The 27,745-nt window shown below is 34.4% G+C and overlaps 1 protein-coding gene across 1 annotated transcript in view; it reads left to right on the forward strand.

Moving 5' to 3' along the window:
- TMPRSS15 (transmembrane serine protease 15) overlaps positions 1 to 27,745 on the forward strand; it is an 839,864-nt gene that overhangs the window by 276,545 nt on the left and 535,574 nt on the right. Inside the window, exon 11 of the mRNA XM_053705190.1 lies at positions 13,739 to 13,847. Coding sequence (XP_053561165.1) covers positions 13,739 to 13,847 — 109 coding nt within the window. The remainder of the gene's footprint in view (positions 1 to 13,738; positions 13,848 to 27,745) is intronic.

The raw sequence follows: 27,745 nt of genomic DNA on the forward strand, positions 1-27,745 counted from the left end.
ATCAGCTTGGCATGTAAAATGACATTCATTTTGAGAATTTGCATGATCCTGTTCTAACTATCTGTATTTCTATTAGCCTGTCCTTTACTCTAGGCAAGTACTCATACATATAAATAGTCTTCTTATCTTTCTCTTGCTCTTTTTCATATGTATTAGGAAGATAAGCACTACTTTAGGGCATTAGCAATACATAAGTCGCTGTCTTGACAATAATGGATGTTTTTTGACATACTTACAAAGCTTAAGGAATATAAGCTTAGGGGAGTTTAGTATATTTTTCTTTTTTGTATACTAACATGGATGTTATTAGATCAATGCACCTCTCAATCTTACAAATTATGGAGAATTTCAGTAGCTGTCACAAAACTTGATCACATTAAGCTTCTGTATTTTATTCCCCATATATTTTTTTCAATTGTATTTATACATTTATGGTATAAATCTTCTGCTTATTTTTCAAATTCTATAGACAGATTTTAACGCTATGATTAAATAAAAAGTTTGTTAACCTATTCAGCACACATTAAAGGCAATATTAAAATAACAGGAACTGTTATTAAAAAGCTATAGAGCCCCAGATTAATTTGTGCAAAAATGTCCTGATAATAGAACATGCAATGAAAATAACAATGACATTAGTTTGTGGCTCAATATTTATTAAATGCAAGTTCACTTTTACATTTACTAACTTTACTGGCTACCACTGCAGCTGAATGATTCAGATTCCTCTATTATTCTATTATGGATTTCCTTCCCTATTCATTTTTTAATACATTAATTAATGTATTTAAATAACTGTCGGCGAGATTACGAGTCTTGCGTAAGCCTTAAAAAGCAGCTTTGAGAGGTCCCAACGCTGCTTTTTTCCTAACGCTGGTATTACGAGTCTTGCAGGTACAGGTGTACAGCTCACTTTTTTGGCCAGACTCAGTAATACCGGAAATCCACTTACGTCAATTGCGTATCCTCTTTTTTCAAAGGGATTTGCCTAACGCCGGTATTACAAATCTTCAAAAAAGTGAGATATACATCCTCTCCTGCCAAGACTGATACCGCATTTAAAAGTCAGTAGTTAAGAGTTTTATGGGCTAACGCTGTAGTATAAAACTCTTAACTAAACTGCTAAAAAGTACATTAACACCCATAAACTACCTATTAACCCCTAAACCGAGCCCCCTCCCCACATCACAAACAATAAATACATATTTTTAACCCCTAATCTGCCGAACCGGACATCGCCACCACTGTAATAAATATATTAAACCCTAAACCGCTGCACTCCCGCATCGCAAACACTAGTTAAATATTATTAACCCCTAATCTGCCTGCCCTAACATCGACGACACCTACCTAAATTTATTAACCCCTAATCTGCCACCCCCAAAGTCGCCACCACTATATTAAAGTTATTAACCCCTAAATCTAAGTATAACCCTAACCCCCCCCCTAACTTAAAGGGACAGTCTAGGCCAAAATAAACTTTCATGATTCAGATAGGGCATGTAATTTTAAACAATTTTCCAGTTTACTTTTATCACCAATTTTGCTTTGTTCTCTTAGTATTCTTAGATGAAAGCTTAACCTAGGAGGTTCATATGCTAATTTCATAGACCTTGAAGGCCACCTCTTTTTAGAATGCATTTTAACAGTTTTTCACCACTAGAGGGTGTTAGTTCATGTGTTTCATATAGATAACACTGTGCTCATGCACGTGAAGTTATCTGGGAGCAGGCACTGATTGGCTAAACTGCAAGTCTGTCAAAAGAACTGAAATAAAGGGGCAGTTTGCAGATGCTTAGATACAAGATAATAACAGAGGTTAAAAGTATATTAATATAACTGTATTGGTTATGCAAAACTGGGGAATGGGTAATAAAAGGATTATCTATCTTTTAAAACAATAAAAAATCTTGTGTAGACTGTCCCTTTAAATATATTTTAAATAAATCTAAATAAAAAACTACAATTAAATAAATGATTCCTATTTAAAACTAAATACTTACCTATAAAATAAACCCTAAGCTAGCTACAATATAACTCATAGTTACATTGTAGCTAGTTTAGGATTTATATTTATTTTACAGGCAATATTAGGGGTGTTTAGACTCGGGGTTCATGTTAGGGTGTTAGGTGTAGACATAAATTTTCTTTCCCCATAGGAATCAATGGGGCTGTGTTAGGAGCTTTACGCTGCTTTTTTGCAGGTGTTAGGTTTTTTTTCAGCCGGCTCTCCCCCATTTATTCCTATGGAGAAATTGTGCACAAGCACATTTAGCCAGCTCACCGCTACCGTAAGCAGCGCTGGTATTGAGGTGAGATGTGGAGCTAAATTTTGCTCTACGCTCACTTTTTTGCGGCTAACGCCAGGTTTAAAAAAACCTGTAATACCAGCGTTGTCTGTGGTGAGTGGTGAGGGAAAACTGTGCGTTAGCACCGCACAGCCTTACCGACAAAACTCGTAATCTAGGTGTGTGATTTAAACCATCATATACATGCTTAAATGACTGAAACCCAAACTTTTATTTTATGATTAAGACAAAGCATATGATTTTAAACAGCTTTCCATTTTACTTCTATTATCCCCTTTGCTTCGTGCTTTTGGTATCCTTTGTTGAAGGAGCAGCAATGCACTACAGGGAGCCAATGAGAAGAAACATATGTGCAGCTTCCAATCAATAACTAGCTCCAAAATACTCCTTTGCTGCTTTTGAGCCTACCTAGGTATGATTTTCACTAAATGATATCAAGAGAACACATCATATTAGACAATATAAATAAATTGGGAAATTGTTTCAAATGCTCAGTCTGAATAATAAGTTTAATTTTAACCTAGAATGTCTGGTGTATTCTGCATATCTTGCACTCTATAATCTTACTGCTTGGCATCGTTTGTTCAATTCTTTGTTTTTGAGTGACTTTGTGTAAAGAAGCTTCTCATTCCTTTGTCATGTGAAATAAAGATTGACAAATAAAAATGCTGTTAAAGGATATTAAACTGTTACTTGCAATATAGTATAATATGGACTATACACTAATACTCCCCTCTATGTTGGATCGCTGCCTTCCTTAGACTCTCCTCAGATCACAAAGTACAAAAGTTTCTGATGATAGAGGATTGCAGAATCTACTTATTAGACAAATGATACTTAGACTTAGAAATCACAATGGGGTAGCATGAAGTGAGCAGGTAGATATCAAAAAGGAAAATACTCACAGGGAATTGTATTACATTTCTCAGAAGTTTTATTCCAGAATCAAAGTATTTGTCTTTCTTTAAGAGCACATTAAAAACATTCAGTAAAAAAAGCTATTTTCCTTTCTGGTGACAACAATATACCCCTTAACATACAAGAACTAAAATACAGAAAGTAATCCCAAATACTACAGGTTACTGTAGTAGAGGATGTATTGCAGGTGGTGGTCATGACGTGGATCAAAGGCTAATTACCGGTTGGGTAACTTTAATTGTCCTTGGTATATAGGTCTTGGTAAGGGTTAATTACCGTGGAGTGCTTAGTTGACACTTATTTGGAATAATACTGGTATGTATGCACTATAGGAGGCCAATTTATCAAATTTTATCATTTGTCTGTATATGCCCAAAATGCTCCCAAAATACAGTGTAGTGTACGGTATTTTATTTAAAAATAAAAACTGTACCATTTTAATTTTTTAATAAAATAACTGCACTAGGCAATATTTTGGGGGTAAAGTTGGCGGGAGTGGGGTGTTAGAAAAGAAAAAATGGCTTAACATTGTGATCTATGGGAACTGTGTGTTCCCTGTAAATATATATGTATATGCTTTTATACATATTATATGTGTATGTGTTAATATGTGTATATACACATATTAACACGTAAATATATATGTATATGTAATCATGTACATGTATATTTATATTTGCCTCCATCACTGCGCTATAACCCCCTTCGCTGCTCTTAGGCTCTGATGCTGTCTCTGACAGCATGAGAACTAGGCTTCCATTGTAGCTTACGGAAGCACGCTCTCGTGAGCGCAATGCTTCCTAGCGAGCTTGTGTTCGCATTACACTTAACTTGTAATACCAGCTCACATTAGCGTGTGCTTACGTTACTCAGTGGAGCACTAATATAACATAAACCCTTAATGGTCAGGAAACCCAATATTTTCTTTCATGATTTAATTAAAGCATACTATTTTAAATAACTTTTCAATTTATTTTGAGTATTAAACTTGTTTCATTCTGTTGGTAACATTATTAATGGAGCAGTAATTCAAAATGTTGGATTAGCCAAAGACGAGAGGTATATTAAGTATGTGTAGATACCAATCAGCATCTGCTCCTGAGCCTACCTAAGTGTGCTTTTCAACAAAGTATACCAATAGAATGAAGCAAATTAGACAGTAGAAGTTGGACAGTTCTTTAAGATCGCATGCTATGTCGGAGTCATGAATGTTTGATTTTGACTTTACTGTTCCTTTAAGCTGAAACATGTAAGAGGAGGCAGAGTTTTCTGTCTGCTCATTTTTTTTTTTTTTTAATCAAGAGAATAAAAGTGAAGGTTTATGCATCTTGAGTGCTAAAAATATTTTAATTATTTGAAGTATTACACAGAAAACTAAAATTTATTAGAATAAGGACCATTATATTTTTAAAAAATTGTTTTAAAATATAAAATGCTATCAGTATTCTATAAAGTTACAATAAAATAAGTAAACTTTTTACTAAATCCTTTAGTGAATGATACATTTTTGGCTTGGATACATTCTTTAGGAAATAACATCCAGTGTCAATGCCATAAAACATGTACTGCTATAAGACATTACATTTTTAAAAAAGTTGTTAAAAACCATTAAGAATAGAAAACTCCAGCTGGTTTTAACAGCTTGTAATGATATTGACAACATTGAGACATAAGCATTCCAATAAAGTTTGCCAGCACAATGCATTACAAATATTTATATTTTGAAAAAATAAATGAAATAAAACAAGATACTAAAATGTACCAGTGCTTTACAAATGTGCCCATGATAGACTTGTGCATTCAAGAATGTATAATGAAGCCTGAAAATAGGCATAAGCATACTTATAAATTATATATAATCTGCCAAAGATTCACAGACACCGTTGTATTACTGCAAACATAAACATATGGGTAACAATTAAAATTAATTTGTGTTGAATAAAAATATCCTTAGTGAGGGTTGAATACTGATAATAACATCAAAGTACAGATGGCAGCAAAATATAAGCCTTGCAAAATCATTTCCAGGTAAAAATGCATTGTATATTAAGACATTATTTATTTATTTATATTTTAGTTTATTAGTTTGTGCAATGTTTGTAGAATGTTTAAGGAGAATAAAAAATAGACATTTTAATCTTATTTTTTTATATAAACTATATATATATATAAAATATTACACATCCAATTTCTGCTTCTAATTTTATATGACTGATTTAAAAAAAAAAAAAAAAAAAAAAAAACCCCAACAAATATCTAGAAATATATTCAGTTATTATTACTGTGAGGTGCTTAAAATAAAAAAAAGTAAATAAGACATTTTAGTAAGTGACATTAACTCACTGTAAAATAACATGCCAGTTCCCATGAACTGGCGACATTTCTCACACTAAGGTTAATAGGCATCTCTGTGCATAAAGCAAGGCCTCATAGCATTACCAACATTGAAATCTATACTGAAATCTGTCTTTTTTTTTACCAAGTTCTCTTCTTTAATTAGAAAATAATATTTTATGGCGCAATTGTTCAATTAAAGGGACATTACAGTCACAAACATACTTTTGTGGTTTTGGCAGAGCATGCAAGACTTTTCATTTTAATTTCATTGTGAAATGAATTAGTTCTCCATTGTGTTTGCCCAAGGTCACAAAATGGAAAAAATATCTGACTGAAGGCATTATGCTTATCAGCAATTTCTGATGGTACGTTTTCCAACATTACCGAAAAAATGTAGGGCTAGATTATGAGTGGAGAGTGGAGGGGTTTATTATTAGGGTTTGTCCTCATCGGGCTTACCTCTGGTATTACAAGGTGAAAGTAAACACGATTGCATAAGTGCAATCGCGATTTATGCACAAATGATTACCGCAACTTCAGAGCTCTGGTTAAATGTTTCTCGAAACTAAAAAATTGCACAAAACCCATCAATAATACATTACGAAGTATAGTTGCACTCATGATAACACTATCTAATAAACAATTTTTAAATAAAATATTGCGCACAAATATTATAAAAGGCTCAAATATAGGATATATATATATATATATATATATATAGGGGAAACCAGACGTGGACTCATTGCACACATGCACTTAGAGAGATGCAACTGCACCTCACGGATGAGGCCCACAGAAGGCTGAAACGATCGTCTGACGTTGTTGTTTCTCTTGTTTAGAGAAGAATTGCCTGGTATTTTGGCGCTGGACTGTCATTGGGTCAGACTGATATGCTACAGGATATTTTTTCTCTGTAGAAAGCCATAGTGTGCTAAAAGAGTGTGCACCCTGAGTGGCAATGAAAATGAACAGGCATGGAAGTTATTCTAGCTTTTGTTCTGTCTCAGCTGAGTGCGTCTCTCTCTCTTTTTATATTTATGTAAATTGCTCTTAGGTCTCCCTAAGAGTAATGGGGGAAACCAGACGTGGACTCCTTGCACACACGCCCTTAGAGAGATGCGACTGCACCTCACTGACAAGGCCCACTGAAGGCCGAAACGATCGTCTGGGGTTGTTTCTCTTGTTCAGAGAAGAATTTCCTGGTATTTCAGCACTGGACTGTCATTGGGCAGGGTCAGACTGATATGCTAAAGGATATTTTTTCTATGTGAAAAGGCATAGTGTGCTTATTGCTAAAAGAGTGTGCACCCTTAGTTGCAATTAAAATGAACAGGCATGGAAGTTATTCTACCTTTTGTTCTGCCTCAGCTGAGTGCATCTCTCTCTCTCTCTCTATATATATATATATATATATATTTATATGTGTATATATATATGTATTTACAGACATATATACACATATAAACAAATAAATACATATGTACACATATAAACAAATAAATACATATGTACACATATAAACAAATAAATACATATGTTCACATATAAACAAATAAATACATATGTACACATATAAACAAATAAATACATATGTACACATATAAACAAATAAATACATATGTACACATATAAAGACATTTATAGAGGTGCATTGGAGCCCTTTGTAGTAATATAGATGAAATCATGTTAAAGCATATTTATGCATTATTCATTTTTAGTTAAGTGTTATAGTGTGAATTTACTGTAAATATTTGACATTCCAATGTTCTACACATAACAGAATATGTTCTTAGTATTACTTTCAACTCGTAGTACAAGCGCAACCAGACAAGCACAAAAATCATACTTCTAGCGCAATTAACACTCAAGCGGAAGCGTTAATTTGCGCACCACTCGTAATCTTGTCCTTAATGTCCTATAGAAAATAATAGAAATCGAAAAGCGCTAAATTACCACCGGTTTCCACTGAAAGAGCAAACAGGTAAAACAATATCGGAAGCTGTCGATAAAGTCTCAAACATTATGGCATAGTGAACTAGGTGTAAATGAGGAAAAATAGCTTTTTGAGGCCTCGTTCCATTCAGATCTTAAATTTTGCAAACAATACAAGCATTTCTCTTTTTAAATTTATTTTTATATATAATATTTAGCGCTTCCCTAGGCAGGTTTGAATTTTGCTCTTATTTATATTTCAATATGTTTTATATAAAAATATTTTCAAGCACATAACTTCAACAAGACCTATGCCTGGGGCAGCACTGAATATTACATATAAAAATAAATGTAACAATACATTTAAACCAAAAACTAATTGCTGATCTTAATTTTAAATACATTCTTTAAATTATTTGATTATTTATTAGGTGATCAAATCCCTTTACCTAGTTCAAAAAAACACCAGATTTCTAATACTGCAACTAACTACCATGTCTTTCCCTTTCTAGCCGATCATAAGTAAGGAGCACATTCGCTAAATGTAACTTTAATAATCTAAGGTCGGGTTACCATAGCAACAAAAGTGTTATGGAAAGATTTTCAACAAATCCGCCGTCCGATCTAAACATTAACCCCTTAACGACCACAATGTACCCTGTACATTGCTGGTCATTAAAGAATTTTAATAGCTAAAATAGAGTGGTGGTCATCCCCATAGAAAGACTCTTTACGTCACTGGTCATTAAGGGGTTAACATAATAACTTACAAATACAGGAAAATACAGACTGTACGCATTGCGCAAAATATTTCATTGGTAAGCTGGTATTAAAATGGAGCAGTAAACTAGTATTAGATGTCGGCAACTTTGGTAGCTTACGGCTCCATTGTTACATGCAAGTAATAATGAAATAATAAAATGCTCTAAAACATTAGAGAATTTTCTTGTTGTGCTTTTATTTTCCTTTAAGGATAAATGCATTGGCAACATAACAAAACTTGATAGCATTCAATAAAAATAAAAATTTACAATAGCAAAATATATATTTCTAGTTTTAGCAAACCCACATCAAAAATGTGTGCTTCAGCATATATTTCTAAGTATATTTGTGAAAACTAAAATTTAACTTGTATTTTCATGTTTATATTTTCTTTTAATAATACCTAAACCAGTAGACCATATGTGAAAATTAATTGAATTTTCTGTATTGCTTATTTAATTTCTTTCGAAATGAACCGATCGTGTAATCAGGACAAAAGAAAATGTAATTTTGTTGGCTTACCTTAAAATACAGATGAATTGTATGAATACAAAAATAATTATAATAGTTGGGCCAATATTTTTGGTTAAAATACACCAGCCTCTTATAATAGAGCACATACAAATCTGTACAGTTAGCAGATAATTCATTATTGTTTTATGCTTTTAATCATAGAAGTGTCAAACCTTTGTAAAAATGTAAAGTGGAACAATAATAAAGTACACATAACAATAACTTAGGACAATAAGGGCTAGATTACAAGTGGAGCGGTAATTTATTGTGCGCCCGCAAACGGGCAAATTTGCCTGTTTGCGGACGTGAGACAAATAACCAGCCATTACAAAACAGATCTCTGGTTAATTATATAAATGTACCCCAGATGCCCAAGTGGTGTATTTTTTAAAAAAAATAATAATTGTAGCATTTTTATTTTTTTTATAAAATAACTGCACTAGGCAGTATTTTGGGGGTAAAGTTGGCAGGAGTCGGGCATTAGAAAAAAAAAGGCACTAAAAAGTGCCTTTATATTGCGCTCTATGGTAACTGTGTTTTTCTATTACATATATATGTATATGCTTATACATATATATTTACAATTTGCTGCCATCGCTGCGTGACTTACCCCCTATGCTGCGCTAGTTTATATTGCTGTCAACTTGTAATGTAAAACATTAGTGTGCGCTGGCGTTACTCAGTGGATCACAAAGATTGCTTTCACTTAGGGCTCCACTTGTAATCTGGCCCTAAGGTTTAAGAAAAATGTAAATGAAATAAGAAATAATTTGTGTGTTTTCTTAATATGCATTCCTTAATAGTGGGTGCATTCTTCAACTTTGTACATATAGGACTTGATTACAAGTGGAGCGCTAACTCCTCTTTGCGCATGTCGGAAGTAGCACGTGTATTACAGGTTGAAAGTAAAAGTGTTTGCTCAAGCGCAATAGCTTCCGGCTATAACAACTTTAGAGCTCTGGTTAACTTTTACGCGAGACAAGAAATTTTGCACAAAACACATAAAAAATACATTTAAAAGTACAGCTACACTCATAATAACACTGTCTAATAAAAAATTATTTAAAAAAAAATTGCAATTAAAAGTTATAAGGGTTCAAATATATGAGGTTTCATATGTAAGGGAAAAAGAATGCTGCAAAGGGTTTTAACATAGAGATACATACACATGTCTAAAGATGTATGTGTATACTGTATATATGTATGTATTTATATATTTATATGTGTATTTACGTATGTATATACAGACACATAAGTCATATGTATTCATAAATAGGCATATCTATATATAAATATAAGTGCATATAACACAATCATATTTGCACGACTTCTTGGGTGTTAGACTTTTTTTCCACTTGTTGTGCTTCATTGAAGTCTATGAGGTAATATGTTAATGCAGCAGTGATATTCTATGTTTGGCTTTTTGCGCGCATCGGATTAGCGTTTGTTCAAAAACTTTTTGCTTTCAACTTGTAATATTACCCAACACACATAAAAATCATACTTCTAGCTGGGTTAATGCGTGAACTCAAACTAGCGCACCACTCGTAATGTAGCCCATAGTACCCTAGCAGAATCAATATTCATGATATACAACATTTGATACTGTACCAAGTTAGCTTTATATTGAGATGAAAGTGATTGAAAACTTTAGTATAGCTCTTATGATGCCTCTATTATATAAGGACTAGAATGGCTAACTTTAGCAGGCTCTGTTTTTAATTAACTGTAACTGTGCACATAAATTGTGAGGAAGTGAGATACAAGTCAATCTATGATTACGGCTAAAAGCTGAAATGCTTCATATGGCTCTTGCTGTCTTCAATGTTGTTTTGACCTACTAATGTGTTTAATGCAACTTGAAATAAACATGGCTTTTAATTTTTAATCAGCTGGACTGTTTTTTTTGCACGCACACAAGCATATGCACACCTTCACATGCTCACAGACAAATAGATAGATAAATAGATAGATAAATAGATAAATAGATAGATAGATAGATAGACGTACATACAGAACATGTAAATGGATAGCACTCTCAAACAGGATCGGTTACAAATCTCATGTCACTGCAAAACTCACAGCCCTTACTACTTACCAGTACTCACAGACAGCTGTACAGCAACCGGAAACTCAGGCAGTTAACCCAAAGCATCCTGGGCATTTTGTAATTTTCCCTACGGGCTCTACATGCTATGCTGGGCAACTGTCTGTGAGTGATGGTAAGTACTCAGGGGGGGGGGTGAGTTTTGCAGTGACATGGCATATGTTCCTGATCCAGTTTGAGAATGCAGTCCATTATTATGTGTTGTATGTGCCTTGAACACATATATAAGGCTGGGTAAGCCTTGTGTTTATCTCAGTTTGTTTGATTGAAAGCATTGTATGGCTGTAGGTTAGGGACCCAGGGAGGTATAAACCTTGATGTGGTCCTGGGCTAATATTATTTGGTTAAATGCTGTAACTGACTCACCCCTTTTGCTTGTAATCATGCATTATGTGGCTGTAGGTTAAGGACCCAGGAAAGAAGAATCCTTGACGTGGTCCTTGGCTAAAATATTAGGTCAAATGCTGTAGCTAACTCTCCCATTTTGCTTTTATCAGATGAGTGCTTCCAAGAGACTGCCAGCCTTTGAATGTGTTGGGTTAAAATCTATATACTGTACATCTAATTATTTAATATATCTAATATATCTAATCTGTCTATCTATCTATATTTTTATATCTATATATACACAGTTTTTTTCTGTGATAACCACTGTCCTCAAAATTCTCATAGATTTTTTTAGAAAATTTGCAAATGCTTTTTCATTGATTTAGAATATATACTAACTTTTTTTTTCTGTATTCCCTCAGAATATGCAAATATAAAAGAGAAAGAAATTGTGAAAGTTAAGATAATGTACTCTAAATATAATAAGTGTGAGGACTATAAGATGCTTCATAATAAGTTATTTATACTGTTCATCTCTCCTACTATTTGAATTACTTTAATTGTCCTTGCAATGCATCACGCACCAGGCCATATGATGATGCAGCTATTAGTCATGATCATGTGGCAATAAAACATTATTCTGTGAAAAATTTCACTCATTTACTGCACATATAAATACATGATATAATTTTAAAATAAATCTTTAAACCATATTAAAGTGTAGAATAAATTAACGGTGCCCCAATGCAGCTATAATAGTTATTTCCAATACTTTAACTGACCACTTGTGAGGATTAATTGTTATGAAGTACCTGCAGTTCTTGTTTAAACCTTTAGGTCACAGGTTAGAATCCCACAGGGAAAACTCATCTTTTCATCATTCTACAGTTGATAAAATAAGCATGATAATGTTGCCTACTACTTAGTGTGACCATATTGCCGCTTTAAAAAAGGGACACATATGAAAAATACATATGTCAGGGTTCTTATACAAGTCATTTATTTAAACAGACCTGAAAACAGCCCTGACATATTTTTTTTGTTCATATGTGTCCCTTTTTAAAGCAGCAATATGGTCACCCTACTAATAATAGCTACTATTTATCAGCTGATGATTATTGTGTAAAGTACAAGGTCTCTGCACTAAGCACTGTGAGTTCCAGTGGGGTGGAAACATTATATAAATAAAGTTATTAAATACAAATATAACTGACATTCATTTGGAATAATGATTACATTGAAAGGAAGTATATGGCTATCAAATCAAAAGATGTTAGGCAAGTGCAATCCCTACATAGAGAATTAGAAATTAAGATTTTTTTTTCCATTTAGAGCCAATATTTTAATACAGGAGTATAAAAACATACGTGCATAAATTAGAAAGTTAAATTGTACAGAGAATACATGGGAATAGTGGATGCCAATACAGACTTATATAATACGTATAGAAGCACTATCTATAACTTACATAATCCATTTATCATGGGAAATTACTTTATTTTTTTATTTAATTTTGTGTGTGTGTGAGTGGGTCCTCTTCAAGGATATTTAAATCCAATTAAGCTGTATAAGTCATGTATGTAATATAACAAACATATCAGTTATTTTTGGATATATTGTATATAAGAAACAGGCATTCCTCAAACACAATATTTGTGGCACGTGAATTAAGGATGAGAGATAATTTAAAGTACATTAAATGCAAAATTGAAGTTTCCATAAAAAGATGTATTATGTATAGTTAGTTTTGCTTGTTGTTCCTGCAATGCTTTTAATCTGTAACTATTATTTTTTTCCATACACAATCCCCCCTCCTCCTGATAGACTGGAGAACATTCTATGGAACTAAGAACCTTGTCTCTCCTACACTATGCACAATAATTGATTGATATGTCCAGAAACTCATTTATATCACCCTAACTGGCAACATAGGAGATACACTTAACAATCTCAAAATACTTATTTAATCCCACTTTAGTCCTTCAAAAATACTATAAGGTCTCTTTAAGGCACTTAAAACACCTATATATGTCACGTGAAACAGGCTAAGCAGGTTTTTTAAGTAATGTAAGCATGCTGTACTTTACTTGATAAATACATTAATTCAATAAATAAATAAAAATCAACTAAACATTAACTGATGTATTGCAATGATGTTGTTAAATGTTTTTAAAGATTTTAAAGGTTGTAAAAAAATAATTAAGGAATCAGAAAAAAAAGTGTTTTCTTTTTGACTAAAAAGAAAACCCTGAGCAAATGCATGCAACACACTGAAAAGCTTTTCTAATGGATTTAAATAAACAACAAGAGATACAAAATATAATAGAGCAAGAAAAGATTAAAGTATTGGTGACCCTTATCATAATGTACATAGTACAACAAAAACTGTCTCTCAATAGTTGCAAAATGAGAAATCCTTTAAAAAACAGTATTTATTACAACAAGAAAGTGTATGTATCACTCAGGCTACTGTTGTTTGGTTCCAAATGATACAATGTAAAAAAGTATCCATATATTTTTGTTTTTTTTCTAGAATCACCTTGTGATGGACAGTTTTTGTTGTCTAGTAATTCAGGAACATTTCATTCCAAAAATTACCCTCAGCCTTATGAGTCAGACCTTTCCTGTCGCTGGATAATAAAGTAAGTGTTACTTACAATGTAAATTAAGAAAATAAGTATTACAAAATGTCTTATTATTTTTTTTAGGTTTTAAAGGTACATTCCGGTCAAAATTTAAATATGCATAGATTAATGACATCTTTAAATAGAAATATATTTGCAATATACATTTATTGGCAAAAATGCTTCTAGTAAATGTTATCACTGTTTTAGTGTTAACATTTTTCTCTGCATGTGCATGTGAAGCATAACTAGATATTCTCAGTGCACCAGAATTTTAAATACTGCAGCTTCTCAGAGCACCAGTGGGGCTTGAATCATGTCAGCAATTAACAAATTGAGTCATTATCATATGGTACAAGCACCTTAGCGTCTCTCAACAAGTGCTGTATTTGAAATGCTGCTGCACAGTGCATACTTAAATACACTTTTGAAAAAGCTATAGCTTTATTAGACACATTTTTGCTAATACATGTATATTGCAAAAATTGTTTTATTGAAAACAGAAATGCATCCATGTGAATTCCAATTTTGGCTGGAATGTAACTTTAAGTATTTACATTTAAGTTTTCAATGCATATTGAGGTTAGCAACAATCCTTTAGAAAAGTTTATCAGATTTTTCTACAAAATGAGGATTTTTATAGATACATCATTTGAAAATATTTTCCAAAGGATTATGATCGATCAATTATTGTATATCTTATGATTTTAAATGATAGTGTCATAATTAATATTATTGTCTTGCATAAATCTCTTTGTTTTCTGACTATTTTTAATACTGGGGTATATCACAATGTATCTAATGACTTTAAACAGAAAAACAACAATTAAAGTGATTCATTATTAGATAAACTTTTCTAAAAGATTGTGATCAACCCAACAGTTTGTGATTGCGAATAATTATTAGTAAATGTTAAGTATGCACTCACAAATTAGTCGGCCTTAAAGGGACACTGAACTAAAAAATTTTATTTCATGATTCAGATAGAACATGCAAATTTAAGCAACTTTCTAATTTACTCCTATTATCAATTTTTCTTCATTATCTTGCTTTCTTTATTTGAAAAAGAAGACATCTAAGCAATTTTTTTGGTACAGAACCATGGAAAGCACTTGTTTATTGGTGAGTGAATTTATCCACCAATCAGCAAGAACAAAACAGTGTGTTCACCAAAAATGGGCCGGCATCTAAACTTACATGCTGACATTTCAAATAAAGATACCAAGAGAATGAAGAAAATTTGATAATAGGAGTAAAATAGAAAGTTGCTTAAAATTGAATGCTCTATCTGAATCACGAAAGAAAAAATTTGGGTTCAGTGTCCCTTTAATAGAGCATTGATAAGTACATAATTAACATATATTGCTGATCGTCCATTAACCTGGTTTCGATCATATTTATCGGATCGATCAAAATATGTTTCCATTTCTGACCACGACTCCCTCCCTCTCCCAGTCACGTGTGGTGTACCCCAAGGTTCCATTCTCGGCCACCTACTATTCACATTATTTATAAATGATCTGCCTAATGTCTGCAAATCCTCAAATGTACACATGTACGCAGATGACACGGTAATTTATGCAAACATTTCCGATCTGCCGTAGCTTGAAGCAGTGCTCCAAGACCAGTTCACAGAGGTAGAAAAGTGGATTTTAAAAAACAAACTCTTCCTAAACACTGACAAAACTGTCACAATGATCTTTGGAATGGGACCTAAATTACACAAATTACAAAATTCCCATCTTCGCATCAAAACAAAATCCAATTGCACGCTGACCGCAGTCCACTCTTTAAATACTTAGGTATGTTGTTAGACCCCAATCTATCTTTTGGCCTCCACATAGAAAAACTTGCATCTAAACTTTATCCAAAACTAGGTGCCCTGTACAGAAACAAATCCTGCCTCAGCCCTACAGTTAAGGAAAAGATTGTACTGCAAATGCTGATGCCTCTCTTGGATTACGGGGACGTAGTATATGCACCTGCACCGTAAACTCACCTTAATAAACATACATTGTATAACTCATTCTGATGCTTTGTGCTACAATGTAACTACAGGACCCACCATTGTGACATGCTAAAAGAACTAAACTGGCTGTCGCTGGAATCCAGACGCACCCTCCATCTTTCCTGCCTTGTGTTTAAGAGCATTTCTGGGAAGCTCCCACCCTACCTGAGCAGAATGCTCTCCCCTGCTATTCCCACCTCCTATAACCTCCGATCCAATAACAGCACATTATTTAGCTTGCCTCAATACAAAAAGAAAGCAGCTCGATCCCCTTTTCCTACAGAGCACCACAATTATGGAATGACCTCCCTCACACTTTAAAAACTTCCCCAAGCCTAATATCCTTTAAGAGATCCCTCTCTACATATCTCAAAACAGAATGTGCCTGTCATGGTCGATTAAATATTTCCTACCTGTTCTATGTTAAATGTTTGCATATATTGTGTATTATTATTGTTTTTGTATTTTATTATACACTATTGTATCAATGCAATGTTTTGTGGTCCCAGGACATACTTGAAAATGAGAGAAATCTCAATGTATCCTTCCTGGTAAAATATTTTATAAATAATTTAATATATGCTAGAGCCCTAAATATCTTAAGGTCTTTTCACCTGACCAAACATTGCACAAACATAATAACATTATAACACGTAATAACAAACATAATTTTGACGACAATTACAGAATAAAGGGCCAAATTACAAGTGGAGCCCTATTGTTAGCACGAGGAGCATACATGCTATCAGGAGATTCTGATGTTCTTTACAATCAAATCCATATTGCAAGTGACAATCTGTTAAAATTACCACAAATTTGTTTGCACAAACGTGTGGTAATTTACGCTCCCCATATTTTTTATGAGTAGCATTGAGCAATAATATGCGCTCATATTACAAGTTGAAAGTAAATGCAATTGCGCAAGCGCAATTGCATTTACCACTCAAACTTTTTAGTTTGTCCAGGGGAAACAGTTGCACTAAACTACACTATGAACCCCTTAACTGTAACCCCCCATATTGCAAACCCCCTCTTTTCACTATTAACCCCTGAACCGCTGCACACCCCACCTGAAAGTAAGCTTCTACACTGTTAACCCCTAAACTGCCATCCCACCGCATCGCAAACTATCTCTTTAAACTATTAACCCCTAAACTGCCACACACCCCACCACAAAATAAGCTTCTACACTGTTAATCCCTAAACTGCCACACACCCCACCACAAAGTAGGCTTCTACACTATTAACCCCTAATCCGCCAGACCCCCAATTTGCAGTCTCCACTACACTATTAACCCCTAAACCGCCTGACCCCCCAATGCAAAATAACTCACTAACATCTAAACCCATCGTAACACCCCTAAGTTACCCCAAAATAGACTAACCCTACCTATACCAAAAAAAACTATCTTTAAAAAATAAAAACCTACCTATGAAAGTAAAAAAAAATCTAATCTTACCTTTTAAAAAAATATTAAAAAAAATCTTACATTCTTACATTGCTTAAAAAAAAAACATTACTTAAAAAAACTAACGTTGCAAAAAAAACAACCCTAACATTACAAACAATAACAAACAAATTACCAAAAATAAAGAGTTATGCCTATTCTAAAACCCCAAATAAAAACATAGAAAAAACAAAACATAATTCTAAAACTAAACTATTTTAGGACATTGTCCTAAAGTGATCAAGCTCTTTTTCTGAAAATAAACAAAAAGCAAAACTTACACCTTCTAAGCATTTTTAAAATCTTTTACTGAATTTGAATTTAAATTGAATTTGAATTGTTGAAGTGTCAGCAAAACAATTCAACAATTTTAATTCATGACATTTTTCCTTATGCTTCTATATCTTTAATGTGTTTTTCTCCTGATTTTTTGTTATCTCATATATTTTATCATAACATTTCTTTCTTCTATATAAGTTAAAGTCGTATTGCTATTCCTTCTGCTGCTTTTTATGACTAAGCAATTATAGAAGTCCCCTTTTGAATAAATTCTACATTATTTATGTTTTTATTGAGAAATGATCTGCAATTTTGTACACAGTATGCCAGGTAAGATCTAGTCTGTGATTTATAAAAATGTATTATTTCTGCTGGTATCATATATTTGTCAGTAACCAAGAATCTTACTGAGTTCCTGCAGCATTGCTTGCTTATTTTTAAATCATACCAAATGATATATCCCAACTGAGGTTTCTGTCAGCAGAGTAACATTAAGCTTATATTTCACTTCAGGGTTTGTGTGTCCTAAAAGCATAACTTTGCTTCTTTAAAGGGATAGTAAACCCCAAAATGTTCTTTTATGATTCAGATAGAACATACAATTTTAAACAGCTTTCTAATTTAATTCTATTATCAAATTGTCTTCATTATCTTGTTATCCATTGCTGAAGGGATAGCATTGCACTACTGACAGGAAGCTGAAAACATCTATTTAGCCAATCACAAGAGACAAATGTGTGCAGGCACCAATTAGCAGCAGCTCCCACTAGTGTATGATATGTGCATATTCATTTTTTAAGGGATACTAAGAGAACGAAGCACATTTGAAAATAGAAGTGCATTTTAAAGTAGCTTAAAATGACATGCTCTATCTGAATCATATAAATTTAATTTTGACTTTCCTATCCCTTTAACTTTAGGACCTTTATTTTGCTAGTTTGTATAATTTATTACCTATTTTGATTAAGTTCTACAACCAAGGAAAACCATATAGAAATCTTTGTGTAAACTACAAAAAAAAAAGAAAAGAAAAAAAAAAAGAAATACATTTCCTTAACCTCAACTTGTTACATTTCAAAGAAAATACAAAATAAATTCCTCTAAATTGACTGCATTGAATAGGAAGGTCTGCTGTGCATTATGTTCCGGTAACTTTACTTTTGGGAAAATGGTTAATTGTGTCAACAGTTTAGTCACTTGAAAACATAAAAATAATATACAGGTCTACATTGTATCTTCTTTTATTTGTTATATTGTACACATACAAAATAATACAGTTAAAATATTGATCTTATAAAAAACAAATGTTTAGAAAAATAATTCCTAAACTAAATGTATCCAACCCCCACCATATGATCCATGCATCACATCCATCACTATTAAGCTTTATTCACATGCATCTGTCTCACGCATGTGCAGAAGGCTGTGGTAGTACACATCTCAGTACGTCATTTTCTTTGCAAGCCAGAGTTTCCTTGACTAAATAACCATGGTCTGGGTAGAGGCTTATACACTTAGCTTGTGCTTGTATTAGGAGTGCATAGCACATAACAGGGGGGGGGGGGGATTGCAACACAGTTAAGATTTGATCATTTGGACTAATGAGTATTTTTCTGTAAAATATATATTTTTAATTATTTTGAATTATTGTATTGTGACTTTGTATATAGTCATTATTAGATTTGTGCAGCCCAGAAAAGTTCAGTTTGTCTGTATCTTTCATAATGAATATTCTGGGAAATTTGTTTCCCTGAATATTCATTGGCTGACCTATTTAGTATTGATTTCATTTTAAACAAAATGAATAATGAATATTTATAGAACATTTGCATTTGTTTTCATTAAATGAATATACATGTTCCAAAGCCACAGGTAAAAAAGTTCCTTTGTAGCTTATAACAACCTTTAGCGAGCTGGAGAGCTGCGCTAGCCCACTCCTCTTCTTCACAGAGCCCTGTATGTGTACAATATAAGTTAAAAGAAACAAAATAAAATATAGACTGGTATACCTTTTCCTTTAGTGCAGGCCCTGGGAGCACCTATGTGAAGTTGGCACCCCATGTTTGTAAAAAATGAATTAAAATATACCATTTGTTTGTGCTGCATTTGTGCTGATTTGTGCCGCAAAAACAAACGTTTGTCACGGTTTTGTTTAGGAGATATTGCGCATTATTTTTTTATGAAACCCTGCTCACTTTGCACCCCATGTTATTCAATTTCAAAAACAAATTTACCATTTGTTTGTGCTGCATTTGTGCTGATTTGTGCTGCAAAAATGAACGTTTGTGCTGGTTTGGTTTTGGAGATAATGCGCTTTATTTTTTTATGAAACCCCCCCACTTTGCATCCCATGTTATGCAATTTTAAAAACAAATATACCATTTGTTTGTGCTGTGTTTGTGCTGATTTGTGCCGCACAAATGAATGTTTGTGCCGGTTTGGTTTCAGAGATATTGCGCTTTATTTTTTTATGAAACCCTGCCCACTTTGCACCCCATGTTATGCAATTTTAAAAACAAATATACCATGTGTTTGTGCTGCATTTGTGCTGATTTGTGCTGCTAAAACGAAAGTTTGTGCCGGTTTGGTTTCGGAGATATAGCACATTATTTTTTTAAAAAAACCCGCCCACTTTGCACCCCATGTTATTCAATTTTAAAAACAAATATACCATTTGTTTGTGCTGTGTTTGTACTGATTTGTGCCTCAAAAACAAACATTTGTGCTGGTTTGATATTGCACATTATGTGTACATGTACTCTTTGATTCAAAAATATTATAACAACAAAAATGTTCGTAAGTACAAATAGAATTATAAAACTTTGGGGTACACAAAAGAACAGATGTGACTTCCACACCAGAAAAAAATATTTAAAACATATGGGGGAGATTACATCCCTGGCAACGAGAAAAAAAAACCTGTTTCAGTTTTCTATGCAGCGCAGCAGTGTAGTTGATCAGCGCAACACTCTAGTTATGCTGAAACCAGACTGTTACGCTGCGTAACTACACTGCTGCGCTGCATAGAAAACTAGTGAGACAATTTTTTCCCCATTGCTAGGGATGTAATGCCCCCCTAAATGTTTTAAAAAAAATAGTGACTAAAAAAGAAGTGACTTATATAAGAAAAGTTGCTTGAGTGCTTTTAAGTGCTTGTTAACTCTATGCAAGTTAATATTGGGCTGTCTGTGGTTAACATGATATTGCAGGTGATTAATATGGCAACAAAGGGGATAAATTGGCTAAAGCAGGTTTATTAGGCCTAATGGGGTTGAAGAGGGCTTTACTGCAATTTAATTGAACATTTCCTTTTTCAATTAAGTAGTGAGTTTCTACTTATTCACTTTGCAGTTAAATTACTTAAGCTATGGTTCGGGCTCCTTCCCATCCATTACGCTTCAATAACCCCATGTATGACATATAAACCTGTATGTTACCATGTTAATCCCTTAATGCTCAGGGCCGGATTTACATTTCAGGCGCCCATAGGCACAGACCGCACTATACAGAGCACATCCCCCTTGTTTTCTGTTACCGGCGGCTTCCGTGGGGGCAGGGAAGGACCCCAGTGTAGGCTGCCCAATGAAACGCCTGCCTGTGCTGGACAGGCATTTCAATGGGCAGCCTACACCGAGATCCCTCTCTGCCCCCATGGAAGCCACCGGTCATGGAAAAGGAGGTTCACTCTGAATAGTGTTCTATATAGAGTGCACCCTCCTTGTTGTTGCCGGTGTTCTGTCAAATTAGTTGACAGAACACCAACAATAAGGCACGGCTCCCCTTTATGGAGGGCACCTGTAGGCACATGCCTAATCTGCCTCATTATAAATCTGTCCCTATAAATGCAACATTAACCTCTCTGGTGCAATGTTAACCTTCTTACATTAAACTTTCTGGTGCAGTGTTAAAAAAGGTTACTGGAGCACCCACTGCAAGTGGGAAATATCAGACACTCCCCCTCCCCTTCCTTTGCATATGAAAAGACCCTTTACACAAACAGAAGCAAGCTGGAGTAGGTATACATCGGTATTCTCCTAAAACTTTGGGGCTTGGTTGGGAGTCTCAAAATCAGAGCAATGTTATTTAAAAATAAGCAAAAACTATAAAAAAAATTAAAAAAACAACAACTTTATGGGCTATATAAATAGATCATCTATAAAACATTTATGCAAAGAAAAAATGAGTGTATAATGTCCCTTTAATCACTGATTTTCTATATTTCCCCTAAAAAACATCCACAAATTGTCTCTATCCAGCACAATAGTGTATTTTTATTTACAATTAAATACTGGCTGCAAACTGAGGATACATGTCCTTACATAAGTGTAATATCTCAGTAGGCAAAACTAAACAGATTAACTAAAATATTATGTGCAATATCCACCAATTCGGCACAAACAGGGAACAAGTTAATATATTTGTATGTAACATTTAATAACATCAAGTGTAAAGTCAGTGGGGATCGATAACATTTAATATGCAGTATCTTCAAAACCAAATCGACACAAACATTTCTTTTTGTGGCACAAATCAGCACAAGCAAATGGGATTTTTGTTTTTTTAAATTTAATAACATAGGTGCAAAGTGGGCGGTACTTGAGTTTACATAATCTAAAAATCTTGAATGTCCATTATCTCAGAAACCAAACTGGCACAAACAATTGTTTTTGCAGCACAAATCAGCATAAACGCAGCACAAACAAATGCTATATTTGTTGTTAAAACTTAATAACATGAGGTGCAAAGTGGGTGGAGTTTCAGTAAATATAATGCACAATATCTCCAAAACCAAACTGGCACAAATGTACATTTTTGCGGCACAAATCAGGACAAACAACTGGTGTATTTGTTTTTAAAATTGCATAGCATTGGGTGCAAAATGGGCGGGGGTTTTGGCAAATATAATGCGCAATATCTCCGAAACTAAACTGGCACAAACATTCATTTTTGCGGCACAAATCAGTACAAATGCAGCACAAACAAATGGTATATTTGTTTTTAAAATTGCATAACATGGGGTGCAAAGTGGGCGGGGTTTCACAAAAAATAATGCGCAATATTTCCTAAACCAAACCGGCACAAACGTTTGTTTTTGCAGCACAAATCAGCACAAACACAGCACAAACAAATGGTATATTTGTTTTTAAAATTGCATAACATGGGGTGAAAAGTGGATGGGGTTTCACAAAAAATAATGCACAATATTTCCTAAACCAAACCGGCACAAACGTTTGTTTTTGCAGAAAAAATCAGCACAAACACAGCACAAACAAATGGTATATTTGTTTTTAAAATTGAATAACATGGGGCGCAAAGTGGGCGGGGTTTCAACAAATATAATGCGCAATATCTCCAAAACCAAACTGGCACAAACGTTTGCTTTTGCGGCACAAATCAGCACAAACAAATGGTATATTTGTTTTTAAAATTGAATAACATGGGGTGCAAAGTGTGCAGGGTTTCATAAAAAATAATGCGCTATATCTCCCAAACCAAACCGGCACAAAAGTTCGCTGTTGAAGCACAAATCAGCACAAACGCAGCACAAACGGAATATTTGTTTTTAAAATTTCATAACATGGGGCGCAAAGTGGGCAAAGTTTCAGCAAATATAATGCGTAATATCTCCAAAACCAAACCGGCAAAAACTTTAGTTTTTGCAGCACAAATCAGCAGAGACGCAGTACAAACAAATGGTATATTTGTTTTTAAAATTGCATAACATGGGGTGCAAAGTGGGCGGGGTTTCATTAAAAAATAATGCGCAATATCTCCTAAACCAAACCGGCTCAAACGTTTGTTTTTGCGGCACAAATTAGCACAAACGCAGCACAAACAAATGGTATATTTTAATTCAGTTTTTACAAACATGGGTTGCCAAATTCACATAGGTCCTGGGAGCTGGCACAATAAGGCACATATTAGCATGGCCGGGGCTCTGTGAAGAAAAGTGGTATAGCATGGCTCTCCAGTGCCCTAAAAGATAAGTATTTAATTCCTTAAAAGTAATTTAAAGAAAACAAATTAATACTGATGCATTTGTCAATATTTTTTTGTTTTCTTCAAATTTCATTGGTGCGTTTATTCTGATATTGTTTTTATGTAACGGATTTGCATTCGTAACTGATTTGCATTCGTAACGAAACAAAGTCACATTTCTAGTCATTATTCAGTAATGCCCTTAATTGCTTGCATTAATCTGCAATAAAAAGAGATTATTTCTAAAATTATTTCTAAATCCTTTAGGTTGGTCTATACATGCTTTACTCATAAAAAGAATACACATATTTATAATTATAAAAAAAAAATGAAAAACAAACTCTTTTTTAATGCTGTCCCCTTATCTGGTTTACATTACTAAATAACTGCTCACTCAAAAACGTTTGCCTAGATTACGAGTTTTGCGGTAACAGGGATGCGTTGCGAACGAGCCTTTTTTTTTTAACTCTACCTTAAGACAACGCTCGTATTACAGGTTTTTTCAACCCGGCGTTAGCCACAAAAAGGTGAGCGTAGAGCAAAATTTTGCTCAACATCTCACCTCAATACCAGCGTTGCTTACGGTAACGGTAAGCTGGCTAAACGTGCTTGTGCACGATTTCCCTATAGGAAACAATGGGACTGAGCCGGCTGAAAAAAAACTTAACACCTGCAAAAAAGCAGCTTCCAGCTTCTAACGCAGCCCCATTGTTTCCTATGGGGAAACAAAAGTTATGTCTACACCTAACACCCTAACATGAACCCCGAGTCTAAACACCCCTAATCTTACACGTATTAACCCCTAATCTGCCGTCCCCGACATCGTTGCCACCTACATTATAATTATTAACCCCTACTCTGCCGCTCCGGACACCGCCGCCACCTACATTATCCCTATGAACCCCTAATCTGCTGTCCCCAACATCGCTCAACCCTACATTATATTTATTAACCCCTAATCTGCCACCCCCAACGTCGCTGCAACCTAACTACATTTATTAACCCCTAATAAATATAGGTAGGTGTCGGCGATGTTAGGGACGGCAGATTAGAGGTCAATAAAATTTAACTAGTGTTTGCGAAGTGGGAGTGCGTCGGTTTAGGGGTTAATATAGTTATTAAAGTGGCGGCGATGTCCGGTCAGCAGATTAGGGGTTAATATATTTATTAAAGTGTTTCCAATGTGGGGGGGGGGCTCTGTTTAGGGGTTAATATGTAGTTTATGGGTGTTAATGTACTTTTTAGCACTTTAGTTAAGAGTTTTATGTTACGCGTTAGCCCATAAAACTCTTAACTACTGACTTTTAAATGTGGTAGAAGTCTTGACAGGAGAGGGTGTACCGCTCACTTCTTCCAAGACTTGTAATACCAGCGTTAGGCAAATCCCATTAAAAAGATAGGATACGCAATTGACGTAAGGAGATTTGCGGTTAGCTCGTGGAAGAAAAGTGAGTGGTACACCTGTACCTGCCAGACTCGTAATACCAGCGGGCGTTAAAAAGCAGCATTGGGACCTCTCAACGCTGCTTTTTAAGGCTAACGCAAGACTCGTAGTCTAGCAGTTTGTTTCCTCACTAAAATATTGCAAGTATTTCTGAACTGGAATAGCAGTAGATATTATAACCAATTTACCCCTTCATTGAACACTTTTCTAATAAAGTAGAGAAATTAATGCTTGATTCCTTAGTTCACAAAACCCTTTGAACTACAGTAACATAATTTCTAGTTAGATTATTAGTTTCTAGATAAATTATTATTATCTCTTTCCTTTCCTGATATCTTATACAATTTAAAAATAGTTTTTTATCTTTATGAACAGTATCTCCTGGGAGGTTCCTAACCCTTCTCAGTTCTCTATTTCTTTCACTCACATGCATTTGTTAATGGTTGTGTTATCTATGCTATAATTGCTTTTGTAACGCGTCCATCGCCAATTGTGCATGCTTCCTCAAAGGAATGTTGGCAGCGTGAGGCAGATTGGGGAAAGAATCCACCAAAGCTTTGTGAAATCCACCGGGATGCAGCAAGGCAAACAGAGCATTAAAAAAACCCGAACCGCCTGCAATAAGTATTACAAAAAATAACAACTAACCGCCCGCAATAAGTATTACACAAATAAAATCACTGCCCACAATAAGTATTACAAAAAAAAACTAACCGCCCGCAATAAGTATTAAAAAAAAATCTAACTGCCCGTACGAAGTATTAAGAAAAAAAAAGAAAAAACTGCCTAATAAAATTATTAACCCCTAAATCCGCCAACCCTAACATTGCAAACTAACTAATACATCTATTAACCCCTAATCCGCCATTCCCCCACATTGCAAATTAAATAATGAATTTATTAACCCCTAAACCGCCATCCACCACCAACGCAATAAACTTATTTACCTATTAACTCCTACACCGCCAACCCCCACAACGCAAATAACTAAGTTAATGACTAAGCCCCCTAATCTAACACCCCCTAAATTAAAGGGTTATAAATCTTTGTAGACTGCCATTTTAAAAAAAAAGGAATTACAATCATGACAATATATTCTTGTAAATCAACTTACTTTTTTTTTTTCAAACGAAGCTTCTAAATATGTAAAATTAATATATATTTTTATCCAAAAATCTGCAGCAATGACAGCCCAGAAATGTAGGCAGAACATTCCCCAAATTCACACTAGCGCTTCCTCCTACCCCACTGCAGTAGGCAGAGTCTAATTATAATATTAGTCATAGAAACACACTCTACAAATTGCATGAGCAGTAATCGTTATAATCTATCGCATGCGCACTGTCATGTCCACCATCTTGGTTTGTCACAAGGTGCGCACACACTATGTCATAACATCAATGCTATTTTTGCACAACGTGCATTTGTTTCAATATATAGATTATATGAGGGGTCATAAATGCACTATGTGCATGCGTAAGTCGCTGAAGGGGGCAAACTGTGCATGCCGGGCACCATGATTGTTCTACCCAGGTAGAACATTATTATTAGGCTTGCATAATGAGCCTAAAATGGGTTTGGCAGCAATACTATTTTGTAACAGAAATTACAAGGAAACGGTAAAAAACATTTAATAGGTGTTAATTGCAGACTGGATTATTATTATATAATCTTTTTAAATATACAAAAAAAAATCTGAGTATACTATCCCTTTAACCCCTAAATTACATAAAATAATAAAATACTACATTACTTTAAAAAAATTAAAAAATAAGATTACATTAAATTAATCTAAAATTACACAAAATAAAAAAGGCTTATATTACAGAAAATAATAAACCACATTATCCAAATAAAAACCTTTTCCCTATGAAAATAAAAAAGCCCCCCAAAATAAAAACACCCCCTAATCTAAGAATAAACTACCAATAGCCCTTAAAAGGGCTTTTTGTAGGGCATTGCCCCAAGTTACACAGCTATTTTCTTTAAAAAAAATAAATACTAAGTCCCCCCTCTAACAGTAAAAACCCCCACCCACCAAACCCCTCAAAATAAAAAACTCAACATTAAAAAACCTAAACTACTCAATGCCACTAAAGGGGCATTTGTATGGGCATTCAGCTCTTTTTAAATTACCCAAAAAAAACCTAATCTAAAAAAAAACAAACCCCCAAAATATATAGAAAGCCTAACATTAAGCCCCAAATAGGTACTCGCAGTTCCTGAAGTCCGGCGGAGAAGGTCTTCTTCCAGGCGGGTCCATCATCTTCATCCACAGCCAAGGCGGCGTGGAGCGGAGGTGCGGAGCGGTGTATCCTAGATGTTGCGATCCTCGGCCGCAGTCATCAGCGATGGCAGTGGTGCTCCTTGGCGATGATGGCGGTCCTCGGCGGCGGCATGGGGGTTCCTATTCATGTGATCGTCCACCGCACACTGAAGACTGAATGCAAGGTACCCCATATTTATTGGGAGGCCTTGCATTCCTATTGGCTCACATTTTCAAAATCAGCCAATAGGATCAGAGCTACTGAAATCTCATTGGCTGATTTGAACAGACAATATGATTTTAGCAGCTCTATTCCTATTGGCTGATTTCAAAATTTCAGCCAATAGGAATGCAAGGTACCCCAAATTGATTGCTATACCTTGCATTCAATATTCAGTAAACGAAGAGGAGCCTCAATTCTGCTGAAGACCGCCGCCGAGCACCGCTGCTGAGCATCCAGGCATTGAGAACACAGCCCCGCACCTCTGCTCC

The sequence above is a fragment of the Bombina bombina genome, chromosome 3 (genome assembly GCF_027579735.1).
Source record: "Bombina bombina isolate aBomBom1 chromosome 3, aBomBom1.pri, whole genome shotgun sequence".
NCBI lineage: Eukaryota > Metazoa > Chordata > Amphibia > Anura > Bombinatoridae > Bombina > Bombina bombina.